Source organism: Rattus rattus, chromosome 8 (genome assembly GCF_011064425.1).
Source record: "Rattus rattus isolate New Zealand chromosome 8, Rrattus_CSIRO_v1, whole genome shotgun sequence".
NCBI classification, from domain to species: Eukaryota; Metazoa; Chordata; class Mammalia; order Rodentia; family Muridae; genus Rattus; species Rattus rattus.
In genome coordinates, this window is record NC_046161.1 from 17,851,261 (window position 1) to 17,864,551 (window position 13,291).

At 51.4% G+C, this 13,291-nt stretch overlaps 3 protein-coding genes across 6 annotated transcripts in view; 2 read left to right on the forward strand and 1 right to left on the reverse strand.

Moving 5' to 3' along the window:
* Carm1 (coactivator associated arginine methyltransferase 1) overlaps window positions 1-8,457 on the forward strand; it is a 43,074-nt gene extending 34,617 nt beyond the window's left edge. The window contains exons 7-16 of one of the 3 annotated variants that reach the window (XM_032911426.1): window positions 557-647; window positions 866-947; window positions 5,173-5,258; window positions 5,448-5,537; window positions 5,872-6,009; window positions 6,095-6,184; window positions 6,257-6,369; window positions 6,474-6,551; window positions 6,830-6,898; window positions 7,028-8,457. In XM_032911426.1, the coding sequence (XP_032767317.1) occupies window positions 557-647; window positions 866-947; window positions 5,173-5,258; window positions 5,448-5,537; window positions 5,872-6,009; window positions 6,095-6,184; window positions 6,257-6,369; window positions 6,474-6,551; window positions 6,830-6,898; window positions 7,028-7,167 (977 nt within the window). In that variant the 3' untranslated portion in view covers window positions 7,168-8,457. Of the gene's footprint in view, window positions 1-556; window positions 648-865; window positions 948-5,172; window positions 5,259-5,447; window positions 5,538-5,871; window positions 6,010-6,094; window positions 6,185-6,256; window positions 6,370-6,473; window positions 6,552-6,829 lie in introns of all 3 variants that reach the window. The other 2 variants (XM_032911424.1, XM_032911427.1) reach the window with 2 other exon arrangements.
* Window positions 356-11,825, reverse strand: Yipf2 (Yip1 domain family member 2). Of its 2 annotated transcripts, none has more exons than XM_032911429.1 (9): window positions 11,595-11,825; window positions 11,116-11,270; window positions 10,952-11,032; window positions 10,434-10,521; window positions 9,343-9,459; window positions 9,102-9,268; window positions 8,839-9,021; window positions 8,625-8,750; window positions 356-939 (listed from the first exon to the last, which is right to left on the reverse strand). In XM_032911429.1, the coding sequence occupies exons 1-8, from the start codon at window positions 11,623-11,625 to the stop codon at window positions 8,637-8,639; spliced, it is 936 nt and encodes a 311-aa protein (XP_032767320.1). In that variant the 5' UTR covers window positions 11,626-11,825; the 3' UTR covers window positions 356-939; window positions 8,625-8,636. The 2 variants fall into 2 exon arrangements, with proteins under 2 accessions (XP_032767320.1, XP_032767319.1); XM_032911428.1 differs by lacking the exon at window positions 356-939 and adding an exon at window positions 7,658-8,546.
* An 81-nt stretch (window positions 11,826-11,906) lies between these two features.
* Window positions 11,907-13,291, forward strand: Timm29 (translocase of inner mitochondrial membrane 29). Its single transcript, XM_032911430.1, has 2 exons — window positions 11,907-12,129; window positions 12,209-13,291. The coding sequence occupies exons 1-2, from the start codon at window positions 12,018-12,020 to the stop codon at window positions 12,895-12,897; spliced, it is 801 nt and encodes a 266-aa protein (XP_032767321.1). The 5' UTR covers window positions 11,907-12,017; the 3' UTR covers window positions 12,898-13,291.

A 13,291-nucleotide genomic window follows, 5' to 3' on the forward strand; every position in this document is an offset into this window, starting at 1 on the left:
ATGGCTGAAAATCAAAAGCACTAAGTAAAAAAGCCCCTGACTTCTCATAGTTAGGTTGGATATGATAGCACACATTGAAGATCTTAGTATCTAGGAAGCTGAGGCAGCAGGACTCCATCTCAAAAAGACAAGCAAGCTAGTGCACAAAGGTACACCTGTAATTCCAACACTTGGGTGGAAGCTGGCTCAGTCAGGAGTTGAAGGCTTGCTTGGGCTACATGAAACTTTATCCTCCCTTCTTTCCACCACCTTCCCCCAAAGCCACTGTAAGGGGGGGGGGGAATTATATCTGAGATTTAAACTCAGAGTCACCCGAGTTCCATCCCAGCACCACAAAATAAAGCAGTAAGCCATCTTGGGTTGGATTCTGGCTATTCTTTACTTCACATACTTTAAGAAGCCATGGACAAACAATGTTACACACTGTAGCATGGATGAATGGATGGACAGATGGACAGGTCCATGATTGGAGATCTCAAGGTCCTCTGGAAGCTCTTCACAGCCTTACTAGATGTACTGTCCTGACAAGAGCACTCTTCCCTGCTCCCAATTCCAGGCAACATGTTCCCCACCATTGGTGATGTTCACCTTGCACCCTTCACCGATGAACAGCTCTACATGGAGCAGTTCACCAAAGCCAACTTCTGGTGAGTATGCCCCAGTGTCCTGGCCAGGCCATGGAGCCTGCCGGCTTGGGGATGGACCCAGTCCTTGGGTGGGCTCTGTCTCTTCTCTTTTTTTTCTGCTCCCCCTCAGTAGGATCTGAAGGACATGGGCTAGACAAGGGCCAGCTAATAAAGCAAGTGGATCCACCTGCCTTTCTTACTGCTGGTGACCCTGTGGGTGGGGTTGTGGATTTCCACAGGTACCAGCCATCCTTCCATGGAGTGGACCTGTCAGCCCTCCGAGGCGCCGCTGTGGATGAGTACTTCCGGCAACCTGTGGTGGTGAGTAGCATGTACAGAGCACCGCTGGACTGAAAAGGTCCATGCTTCACCACGGCCTCATGCAAGCTCTGGAATCTAGAAACCCCTGCTTCTCTCAGCCCTTACTCACTCTGCAAAGCACATGCAACAGGAAGCTGGCTTTGTAGCAAACATGTTTGATTGAATGATAGATGTTCAGTATCAAGAACAAGAATCTAAAAAAGCCTTATAGTCGACACTTATAGCCCCTGCATGCAGGTGGAGGCATGGGATCAGGAGACCCAAGCTGGATGAGGAGTGGAGAGATGGCTCAAAATTACAAGCGCCTACTGCTCCTGCAGAGGACCTGATACTGGATTGCAGTACCCACATCAGATTGCTCACAATGGCCTGTAACTCCAGCTCCAAGGGCCTCTGAGTGCACTTGCACTGAACACTCACACACGCACAAAGAAATGAAATTAAGGAGAAAAAAAAATTGGAGTTTAGCGAGATGTCTCTGGTTAAAGGCACTGGCTATTCTTCCAGAAGACATCAGTAGACCTCGGTTCAATTGCTAGTTCCCATGGTAGCTCACAACCATTTGTGGTGGGGATCCATAATGGGGCACAGACACTTATGTGCTATTCAGACATAAAATATCCAGATAAAATATCCACAAATATAATGAAAGAGTAAGTTTTGTCTGCATTTATGTCTATGTGCTACATGTGTACAGTGCTCACAGAGGCCAGGTATTAGATCCGCTGGAACTGGAGTTCTAGGGGTTGTAAGTCACCATTTTGAGTGCTGAGAATTGAACCAAGTCCTATGAGAACAGCCAGTGCTCTTAACCACTAAGCTAACTCTCCAGATACATAAAATAGTTTTGACATTGATTAATTTTAAAGAATAAAAGTAAGAGCACTAGTGGTCTTATAGAAGACAGGTTTTGTTCCCAATATGGTATTTCCAGTTCCAGGGGATCAGATGCTCTCTTTTGGCATCCCCATGCATTGCATGTACATCATGTACTTACATTGCAGAGAAAACATACAGAAAATAAAAATAAATAAGCTGGAGTCTGGAGAGGTGACTTAGCAGTTAGGAGCATTTTTTGCTCTTGTAGAAGATCCAGGTTCAGTTCTTAGCACCCCCATGGTGGCTCACAGCCATCGGAAACTCCAGGTCTAGGGATTTGAATTACATACTCATACCTAAAGTTCAAAATTTAAATGACATTAAATGAATAATTTGTTTTAAAAAAATAAAATTGTATTTATTTGAGACAGGCTCCGAGTATGTGCCCTAGCTGGCCTGAAACTCAAGAGGTTTACTTGCACCAAGAAAAACAAATGTTGAACAGAAAGAGCTCCTGGTGGCACAGCACTCTTCCTGTAGAAGCACTGATTGTTTTCCAGAGGCTGGAGAGGTGGCTCAATGGATAAAAGCAGCAGTTACTCTTTCAGAGGACCTAGATTCAATCCCCAGTACCCATGTGGCAGGCAGCTCATAACTGACTATGTGACTCCATGTCTATGGGATCGTACACCTTTTCTGGTCTCCAAGATTACCAGACAGGCATGTGATACATAGACATACATGCAGAAAAAAAATACCCATCCACATATAACAGGAATTCTAGAACGTCTGCACTCAGATGTATGCTTACAGGTGCATGTTTTTTCACTTTACCTAGGTAGCATAATTGGTATACTAGGTGCCTTCATTGGTCATCAAAGAACATACACTGATACTTCAGACCTTGGATAATTGAGACATGCTCAAAGTCTAGTGTGTGGTCTTAAGAAATGGATTTCAGCTGGATGTGGTGGAGCACACCTTTTATCCCAGTACTTGGGAAGGCAGAGGCAAGAGGATCTCAGAGTTCAAAGTCAGCCTGGTCTACACAGTGAGTTGCAGGGCAGCCAGACTACATAGTGAAATCCTGTCTCAAAAAGGAAAAAGAGAAGGAAGTCAGTCTTGTTTGGTACAGCCATATATGCATGTCAGTTAGGTTATATTTGTTAATTATCTGGGTCAGGACTCATTTTCCTTAAGGCTGCATCTCACTATGAAGACCTCAGTTGTCCTTGAAATCATAAAGATCTTTCCACATGCCTGGCTGCACTACTAATTTTTTTTCTTGATGTGTAACGGATTGTGAATCTTAGTTTTTTGTTGTTTTGGCATTATTTTTTAAGATTTTATGTGAGTACACTGTCTTTAGACACAACAGAAGAGGGCATCAGATCCCATTCCAGATGGTTGTGAGCCACCATGTGGTTGCTGGGAATTGAACTCAGGACCTCTGGAAGAACAGTCGGTGCTCTTAACCACTGAGCCATCTCTCCAGCCTGTTTGGGCATTATTTTGATAGGGATATTTTTCCCATTTTCCTCCATTTCAGCCTGACTGTTTCATGCTTTAAAACTGTTGTATTGAGTGCACACAGGACTAGAATGAGAACATCCTGCTGGCTTACTTGGTTTGTCACTCTGGAACCTTTCTGTTATCATTTGCCTGAAGTCTGCTTCTGCCCAGTACCAATGCAAGGACGCTGTCTTCTGTCTTTCTCTTCTACTGTAAACCTGGTGCACCTTACTACCTAAGGAAACAGCACATATACAAGTTTCTTTGGGCTCTTTTTTCTTAAAAGCAGGGTTCTTCTGTGCAGCCCTGATTGTCCTAGAACTTGTTCTGTAGACCAGGGTGGCTCAAACTCAGAGATCCACCTGCTTCTGCCTCCTGAGTACATGAAAGTCTTCATTCCCACGCTTAGTCTGTTTAAAGCTTATTCAAGCTCCCTGACCCCTTAATGTCTTTCCTTCTGTCACTAGTCTGAGAAACTAGTCGCAGTGCAACTTCTGTCTCCTCCTCTAGGTTCTAGTTGTATGTTCAGTAGTCAGCCACTTTAGCCCTTTTTTGTCCTTTGGAGACCATCACTTCCCACTGTACACTGGCCTCCAGTTACCACATCTGGGGGATGAATCTCAAACTCTTATCTTCCCCCATTTTAATATTCTTGAGTACTCAGTCTTCCAATCCCCTTCTCTTTCACTGTTTTATTTGCTCTTTAGCTTTCTCTTCTGTTTTCTTCTTAGGTTGGAGTCGCACTGACTTCGACCTGTGTAGCCCAGCCTGGCCTTAAACTTCCAATTTGTTCACCTTGGCCTCCCAAGTGCTCAGAGTCCAAGCATGTCTCACTGATGCTGGGTTCCTCTTTTACTTAGGCTTTTTACATTTCTTTGTGTTGCTTGGCAACATGTATGTTGGTTCTCTTCACTGTATGTGGGTACCTGGATTGAACCTAGGTAGCAGGCCGTGTGTGCAGCGGGTACCTTTACCTGCTGCTCCAGCTGAGTGGCCCTTTGGTTTTTGGAAAAAGCATCTCACTGTGTGGCCATGTCTGGCTTGGAACTCACCATAAAGTCAAGGCTGGCCTCAAACTCAGAAACCAGCATGGCTCCGCTTCCAGAATGCTGGGATTAAAGGCATTGGGTCACTAGTCCAGGCTCCTGGCTTTGTTGTCCAAATGAGATCTTCACATATTGCTTAACCCAGGCTCAAATGAGTAGGTGCCACCACTTGCTGAGTAGGTAGGAATTTAGGTATTGCCACTGTGATTTCGTTACCATCCTAAGGTTGCTAGGGCTCAGTGCAGAGTGCATGTCTCACATGTGGAAGGCCCAGGGTTCAATCTCTTTAACAGTAAAAAAGAAAAAGGCCGGCCCTGTCTTGCTGCACACACCTGGAATCCCAGCTCTCAGGACACTGGCAAGATGATCAAGAGGATGAGGCTTGAGTGGGAAGACAGCGCAGTTGCTAAAGTGCTGATTGCTGTTCAGCATCTCCCACTGCTATGCCTAGAGTCCAGGGTCATAAGGAGGCATCAGTTCCCCTGGAACTGGAGTTCCAGAGGCTGTGAGCTGCCATGTGGGTGGTGAGACTTGAACTTGGGTCCTCTGGAAGAGAGTAGTGGCCAGTGCTTTTCTCTCCAGCAGTGCCAGTCAGCTTCTCTTTGTTTTTCTCTCTGTAGCCTGGCTGGCCTAGAACTCACTATATAGACCAGGGTGGCTTCAAAGTTAAAGAGATCCGCCTGCCCATTATTGTGACATTCTGAGAAGTGCAATCTAATTGCTGTCCCTGGTGCTGTGCCTAGCATGTCTGAGAAAGGCAAGCTGGTTTTAGTAAGATAGCAGAAGTTAGTGCCGTTGCCAGGCCTAGGGTTCTGCAGCACAAGCTGGTCATATCTGTTGTCTTACAGGACACATTTGACATCCGGATCCTGATGGCCAAATCTGTCAAGTACACAGTGAACTTCCTAGAAGCCAAAGAAGGCGATTTGCACAGGTAGCCTTCATCCCTTGAGCACTGATGGCTGCTGCTACCCGTACCCCACCCCAACCCCTGCTCTCTGCACAGTCATGTACTGTCAACTCCCTGGTCACTCGTGGCCAGCTGCTGTCACTCAGCTAGCGTTCCCACTCTCCTCACTGTCAGGCGGGCCCCTACAGCAAGCCCATGCCCTTTGCCTTGCAGGATAGAAATCCCATTCAAATTCCACATGCTGCATTCAGGGCTGGTCCACGGCTTGGCCTTCTGGTTCGATGTTGCTTTCATTGGCTCCATGTAAGTATGGCACTGCTAGGAATCCTAGCACCTATGGCCTCCAGACTTGGCTATGTCCTAACTCCTTAGGTTCTTCTCATCTAAACCCCAGGAAGAACCATGGGGGAGGGGTGTGGTTGTCATTTCCTCAGCAGCTACCCTGAGTAACCATCCCTTAAGTGCGTTTGTCTCAGTACAAGGGTGTCAGGGTGAGTAAGGACCCCATGGCTGTGGGCCTAGAGTCTTAGCCCTGAGACCCCAGAGGACCATTCAGGGAAGGCCCTTGTGGACAATGTGGGTAGTGGCACAAGTGGTGGTGCCAACCCAGTGAAATGCATCCATCTCTTCTTGACAGAATGACCGTGTGGCTCTCCACAGCCCCAACAGAGCCCCTGACCCACTGGTACCAGGTCCGGTGCCTCTTCCAGTCACCGTTGTTTGCCAAGGCCGGGGACACGCTCTCAGGGACATGTCTGCTTATTGCCAACAAAAGGTGCACCCTGCCACCCATCTAGACTGGATAGGCACAGAGGTCTATCAGCCCAGCTGCCTCACGGCCACCCTCTCTATTTCCCCAGACAGAGCTATGACATCAGTATTGTGGCACAGGTGGACCAGACAGGCTCCAAATCCAGTAACCTGCTGGATCTAAAGAACCCCTTCTTCAGGTATACAGGGTTTTAGTGGGGAGAGGGCACCAGGAGTCCCACAGCCCTGCCCACAGTTAATCTCTGCCATAGGTACACAGGTACAACCCCATCACCCCCGCCTGGCTCACACTACACGTCTCCCTCGGAGAATATGTGGAATACGGGAAGCACCTACAATCTCAGCAGCGGGGTGGCTGTGGCCGGTGAGTCTGAACGTTATCTCCAGGCATGGCTGCAGGCCCTTGGTGGCAGTCTAGACCCCACGTCCCAGAGCCTGCCCCACCCCTGACACCTACTTTCTGATTAGGAATGCCTACTGCCTACGACCTGAGCAGTGTTATTGCTGGCGGCTCCAGCGTGGGTCACAACAACCTGATTCCCTTAGGTGAGTGTCCCCTGGGGTCTATGGCCTGTCAGGGGAGGACTGGGATATGCCAGTGGCCAGCTAAACCAGTGCTTGGTTCTCTGCCACCACTGTCGCTGTCATAGTCACCTCTTCCTCTTCCTGGGGACTCTAGCCCCATACATGTGCCTGCCTCTCTACCTTCATCTATCACCCCTCCACCTGCCCTTCCCACACCATCCATGAAAGTGGAGTGGGCCAGGCAGGCTGGGGGCGGTGACATCTCCCTCCCTCCCTCTTTCCTCCCTGTCGCTGCGCAGCCAACACAGGGATTGTCAATCACACCCACTCCCGGATGGGCTCCATAATGAGCACGGGCATTGTCCAAGGTAACAGGGTAGCGGGGCCGTGGGCGGGGGACCTCCCGCCTGGCCTGCGCACACGTTCAAGCTACCAGTGGGGGCCAGGCAGGCTCAGGGGTCATGCTGGCTCCTCAGTGCCCATGACCTGCCCCACAGGCTCCTCAGGTGCCCAGGGAGGCGGCGGTAGCTCCAGTGCCCACTATGCAGTCAACAACCAGTTCACCATGGGTGGCCCTGCCATCTCTATGGCCTCGCCCATGTCCATCCCGACCAACACCATGCACTATGGGAGTTAGGTGCCTCCAGCCGCGACAGCACTGCGCACTGACAGCACCAGGAAACCAAATGAAGTCCAGGCCCGGCACAGCCGGTGGCTGTCCCCCTTGTTCTGGAGAAGCGTGAACACCCGGTCACAGCCCTCTTTGCTATGGGAACTTGGACACTTTTGTACACGATGTCGCCGCTGCCCTCAAGTACCCCCAGCCCAATCTTTGGTCCCGAGCGAGTGTTGCTGCCATACTTTACATGAGATCCTGTTGGGGCAGCCCTCATCCTGTTCTGTATCTCCACTCTGACCTGGCTTTGACATCTGCTGGAAGAGGCAAATCCCACCCCCACCCCACAGCTGCACCTGACCAGGCAGGAGGAGGCCAGCAGCTGCCACCACAGACCTGGCAGCACCCACCCCACAACCCGTCCTTGCACCTCCCCTCACCTGGGGTGGCAGCACAGCCAGCTGGACCTCTCCTTCAACTACCAGGCCACATGGTCACCATGGGCGTGACATGCTGCTTTTTTTAATTTTATTTTTTTACGAAAAGAACCAGTGTCAACCCACAGACCCTCTGAGAAACCCGGCTGGCCGGGCCAAGCCAGCAGCCCTGTCCCTAGGCCCAGAGGTTCTAGGTGAGGGGTGGCCCTGCCGAGCCTTCAGGGTGGGCGAAGCCCCCTCCCACCAAAGGGTTCACCTCAAACTTGAATGTACAAACCACCCAGCTGTCCAAAGGCCTAGCCCCTGCTTTCTGCTACTGTCCTGTCCTGAGCCTTGAAGGTCCCCTCCGTCAAAAGCTGGAACAGGCAGCTCAGAGTGAGTAACCCTGGGCTACTGTGGCAAACAAGAGACCTCAAAGATCTATCACAAGGAAGGCATTCTGTCCTGATAGCTAGCATAGGCCTGTGTGTTCCCTCCACATTCATGTTCCACTCAACTCCTCTCAAGACAGCATCCCTGGGAAGGGGCCTAGCAGGGACCTCTCCCCAGACGAAAAGAAAAGCAAACAAGGAAGGGTGACTAATAAGCACAGGCAGTTTCCAGTCTCTTCCCCCGTCCCCTTGCCCTAGAGTCCCCACCTTAATGGCCACAGCTCAAGCTGGGCTCCTGCCCACCACAGGTACCCTCTGGCAAAGGCTGGAGCTGCTCTGTGCCACCCTCCTGACCTGTCAGGGAATCAAAGGGCCCTCAGCGACTGGGAAACCAGGCTCTCTCCTGTCCATCAGTAATATTCCCTGCTTGGCTGCCCCTCCCCACCTTTATATAAATTCTCTGGATCACCTTTGCATAGAAAATAAAAGTGTTTGCTTTGTAAGAAAAGCCTGCAAAATAGCAGGCAGTCTCCAGGGTCCAAGAATCCTCCAATCTTCATCGGAGGGCAGTAGTCTCCCCATTGAGTTTGGCCTGAAAAAGAAAGACTCCTAGACTCCTAGGAATGGTCCCAGGAGGAGGGTGCACCCTCAGCCGAAACTGGTCCCTCACCTGTGGGCCTTCTTAGAAGGTCGTCATAGGCTGGACTGAACTGGGCAGCAGGACATTGGGAGATGGAGGTATGGCTTGGGGTGCTGGTACCACATGGTCCAGAGGCAGAGGCTGGAAGAAGTAGAGCTGCAGAGAGACCTCAGAATGAATGTACAGCTGGGTGGCCGCAAAGCCCACTCCACAGCCCTGGTGAGGGAAGACCACCTGGACCTACCTTACAGCCTAGAGCCAAGAGGGCGTGAAGCAGCACCACAATAGACAATAGTGCCGAGGCCACCAGCCGTGTATCCTCTCGGACAACAGGCCACAGTGTGAACACCAGCCCAGCAGCTGACAGGGCCAGGGCCAGGGCTCCAAAGAGCCACTGGAGCCACTGCACTGGGATAAGCCACAGGACCTAATGTGACAAATACAGCTGATGACCACACTGGTGGTCCACGTAGCTCCTAGCATTTCCCAGAGCCAAGCCATACTCACCACAGTTGGGATGAAGACAAAGAGTGAGTAGCCGTAGACACACACAGTCTCCAGGAAGGTGTACAGCCCCATGCGCTCCCTCGTGCCCTGGCGCCACCGGAGAAAGCCCCACAGTGCCAGCGGCACTAGCCACGCATAGCAGTAGATGGTTATGCCTGCTATAGTCACTAGAGATGCAATGTGGGCAGTCACTGCATGCCCTTGGACCCATCCAGGAGCTGAGCCCACCCGCTCTGCTTACCCTTGTGGAACTGGGGGCTATAGTGAATGGAGGGGTCCCGTCTCTGTGCAAGCACCAAAGTGATATTGCCGGTAACCGCCAGGACGAAGGCCAGGGTGGCACAAATCCAGAAGGGGCCTGCAAAGGGGGAAATGGAGTCCCAGGCACAGTCTTCCTGGGAAAGGTGTCTATGTCCTACATAAGTGTTCTGCTAAGACCCCTAGACTCCATTTGACTCTCTAGGTCACTGCTCACAAGCGCTGCAGCTGGGCTGATCCTCTCTTTCTGGAAATACCTTCTAAAATGCCTCAAGCACTTAGATCTTTTCTCTGACAAAACTGTCTATAGGTAGGTAGAAGAGGCTTGGTGGTTCTCCACTGTGGGCAGGATCTTGTCCAGAGGCTTCATGCACTCCATCTTTGTGTCACTCCCAAACTGCCCCAGGGCCCTGGGTTTACATGCTTATTTTTTGAAAATTCATATATATGACCTGGGCCTCTAGACACTTGATCTGCTCCTCATACCTGTCCAGCTTTTCCTGTCCACCCATGGCAACTGGGTAGAAAGCTACTCCAGCCTTTCTCAGTCCTCTAGGTTGTGGGCATACTCTAGGACCAACAACCACTCTTCCTCACAGCCTCCAATGTAATGTCTGTGCCCTGCCTGCTCTTGTTGGCTTTCCAATGCCAGAGGAGATCCTGAAATCCTTCAGTAAGATCCCTTCCCACCACTATATGGGACTCATGTACTCATCCCCTACTCATGACTTCCCAGCTTCTTCCACTGCAGTGACCTATGCCACTATGCGCAACTCACTTGTTTCCACCATGGGACCTAGAAGCTTTCTGGGTCCTCTTCTAAGCCTCTAACCACCAATGCCAGCATAACTCATTTGCCGACCCTACTCAGGGACCTTGCTGACTTCCCTATGCCAGACAGCAATGCCACTCACCCTCTGAGTTAGCCAGACCTATCACCTTCTGCTTCCCTTCTTGGTGTCTCCCTCAACTAAACACAAGTTTTGCTCTTTGTGCATGACTGCCCTGTTCAGGACCTGGCACAGTCCCATGTTGAATAATACTCCATTGATTCAAACATAGACCCCCACTTACCATATAAGTCAGGACGATTTCTAAGATGGTGACGCACAAAGTTGTGGCCAGGATGGGGCAGCAGGGAACCTTTGATCCTGTCCAAGACCTAGAGAACAAAACCAAGGGTCCAAAATGAGAACCCCTGCATTCTGAGAGGCATCCACTGTCTTGTCAGCACATCCTACCTGAACAAGCTGGAACATGTCACCCACTGTGAAGGTGGATTTCAGGCCTGCCACCTTGCTCTCAGCTTCCTGCAGCCTCTCCTCCCAGACAAAGTAAGGACAGTCTCTGTTCTAGATGGTCTCCCTCCTAATTTCCAGGATGTACCCTCTCAGAGGACCTGGTTTATTATTAGAGGTTGGTCTGACTGGGAAACATACTGGCTTTAAGACAAACACCATCCACATCTACTTTGTAACCTAGTTTTTGCTTTCCAGTCCCACCATACCCATCCCATCCAAATTCAGTCCCCAAGAATAGTGGCTGAACCCCAAGAAACTCCAAGTCATCACCACCAGTGTCCAAGGCCTCACCTGGGAGGTGTCTACATCAAAAAAGCTCTGATAGTAGTCAAACGTCCAGAATCTTGGCTGTGGCTTTTCATCCTGTAGAAGCTGTAAGACAAAGGCTTTCAGAACCTGCCTGCTTAGTCAGGGTAAGGACAGAGGCAGAGTATATCGGGGCCTAGGAGACTCACTGATGTCTTGTCATCCTCTTCCTCTCCTTCGGCTCCATAGCCAATGCCTGAACCCACAACCACAGCCACATGCTCTCGTGAGGTCAGCTTATCACTTTGGCTCGTGGTTGCTGCATCTGGGGTTTCTGCCAGAAGATTTGCAGCTTCCTCGAACTCTACGGAGAGGGAATATGGGCACAGGTGTTTGGAGTCTGAAAGTTCCTTTTGGCCCAGTGTTAATTCATCAACTGGGGCTGTGACTGCCTCACCACCCTCCCCTAAGGGCTGGGTTCGGTTTTGATGGACTGTAGGTCTGCTCGTCTACTAAGATGGTGTTCAATTTAGGTCCTGTGCAGAGTTGGAGGCGGTGATTTGCCTTTTGAGTTCATGGAAGGAGCAGGAATTGAGTGCAGGATGAACCTGAGGTCTGGGACCCAACTGCTTAGGGTTCTAGCCTAGGACAGGGATAGGAGCTCTGACCACTTCCGGGCTCCACTCACCGTGGAAGGCCAGATCGTCAGCTGCTGCCATGGTTCTTTGGAGGCGTCACTGCATCACACTCTGTGGACAGAACCGCATCAGTCCCACAGCCCTCCCCAAGACTAATGCTTCCGTCTGGACTCCTGCATGGAGCCTAACACACGGAGTAATGAAGCTTCAGCTCCAAGCTAGGGCCCTGCAGAAGCACCCCACCTTCCTCACCTGAAGCTGGCGTGGCTCTTGCTCCGTGCGCGTGCGCGCCGCTCGCCTACCCGTCAGAGCCCACCCTTCTCGACGCAACGGCAACATCCGGCACTAGTCCGTTTCCTATTGTCTTCCAGTGGGAAACTACTTCCTGTATCTTGCGCTTGCGCAGGATCTACTCTCCAGCCCTTTTCATTCCGGCACTATGTGTTTCCCCTCGACTGAGGAACCGCCGGAAAATGATGACAGCAGCTCTTAAGAGATTCTGGTCCCGTGGACGCAGTGAAGCGGGAGGAGAGGCAAGTGGTACCACGACAGTGGCGGTTAAGCCAGGGTTGTGGACGCGACTGGGTGAGTAGTGGCAGAAGGCTGCAGGGTGGGTGGCCCAAGTGGCTGAATCATTGTCACCGCAGCGCTTCTTTCCCCTCAGGCACCTGGTCCCGCGCGCTGCTTCGGGATTACGCCGAGGCGTGCGGAGACGCGGCGGCTGCTGCGCGAGCTCGACCGGGCCGCGCGGCCCTGTACGTGGGGCTGCTTGGCGGCGCTGCTGCGTGCTGCGCGCTGGCGCCCAGTGAGGCGGCATTCGAGGAGGCCTTGCTTGACGCATCAAGTTCTCTCTTGCTGTTGGCGCCGGCCACGCGCAACCGCCACTCGGAAGAGTTCTTGCAGCGCCTGCTGTGGCTGAGGGGCCGCGGGCGGCTGCGTCACGTGAACCTGGGGTTCTGCTCGTTGGTTTACGAAGCGCCCTTCGACGCCCAGGCCAGCCTCTACCAGGCCCGCTGCCGCTACCTGCAGCCACGCTGGGTCGACTTCCCCGGTCGGGTCCTCGACGTGGGGTTCGTAGGCCGCTGGTGGGTTCTGGAGAACCGCATGCATGATTGCGACATCAACGACGACGAGTTTCTTCACCTGCCTGCGCACCTGCGCGTCGTCGTGCCTCACCAGCTGCACTCAGAGGCCAATGAGAGGCTGTTCGAGGAGAAATACAAGCCGATCATACTCACCGTCGATCAGGTGGACCAGGCGCTGTGGGAGGAGCAGGTGTTACAGAAGGAGAAAAAGGATCGGCTAGCTTTGAGCGAGGCTAATTCACTAGTTCAGTCCGATGTTTCCAGGTGAAAAACGAAGGGTACCCCCAGGCGCAGGCAAACTGTTGGCCACAGATGGTGCAGTTGGTGAGATGGGTAGAGATAAATGACCCTCGTTGTGATTTTGTGGGAAGTTCTAGCTCTGTCTGTCCTGTTTACCGAAGCTAATTGGGAGCCTTACTGGTCTTAGAGATACAGAAGAGCTGAAAGACTGCTTTCGAACATGAAGCATTTGACCTTGTGCTTACCACCGCAAGATCTACTAATAAGGAGCCTTTGCTGTGTAGCCTGTTGTTGCTGGGGATGGACTTCAAGGGTAGAGCATTTGCCTAGCATGCCTGGGTTCCTGGCTTGCATTTCCAGCACTGCAAAAACAGAACAAAAATGGGCTTTTGGTTTTTGGGATTTTGTTTATTTGGTTGCTT

Bases quoted from the DNA above. Each gene is read 5' to 3' on its own strand.
- Timm29 (XM_032911430.1), top strand. From the start codon at position 12,018: ATGATGACAGCAGCTCTTAAGAGATTCTGGTCCCGTGGACGCAGTGAA. The intron at 12,130-12,208 runs GTGAGTAGTGGC...CTTTCCCCTCAG, and splicing joins AGGGTTGTGGACGCGACTGG to GCACCTGGTCCCGCGCGCTG.
- Yipf2 (XM_032911429.1), bottom strand. From the start codon at position 11,625: ATGGCAGCAGCTGACGATCTGGCCTTCCACG. The intron at 10,522-10,951 runs GTGAGGCCTTGG...TTTGTTCTCTAG, and splicing joins TTGATGTAGACACCTCCCAG to GTCTTGGACAGGATCAAAGG. The intron at 8,751-8,838 runs GTAGGTCCAGGT...GTCTCTCTGCAG, and splicing joins TCTTGGCTCTAGGCTGTAAG to CTCTACTTCTTCCAGCCTCT.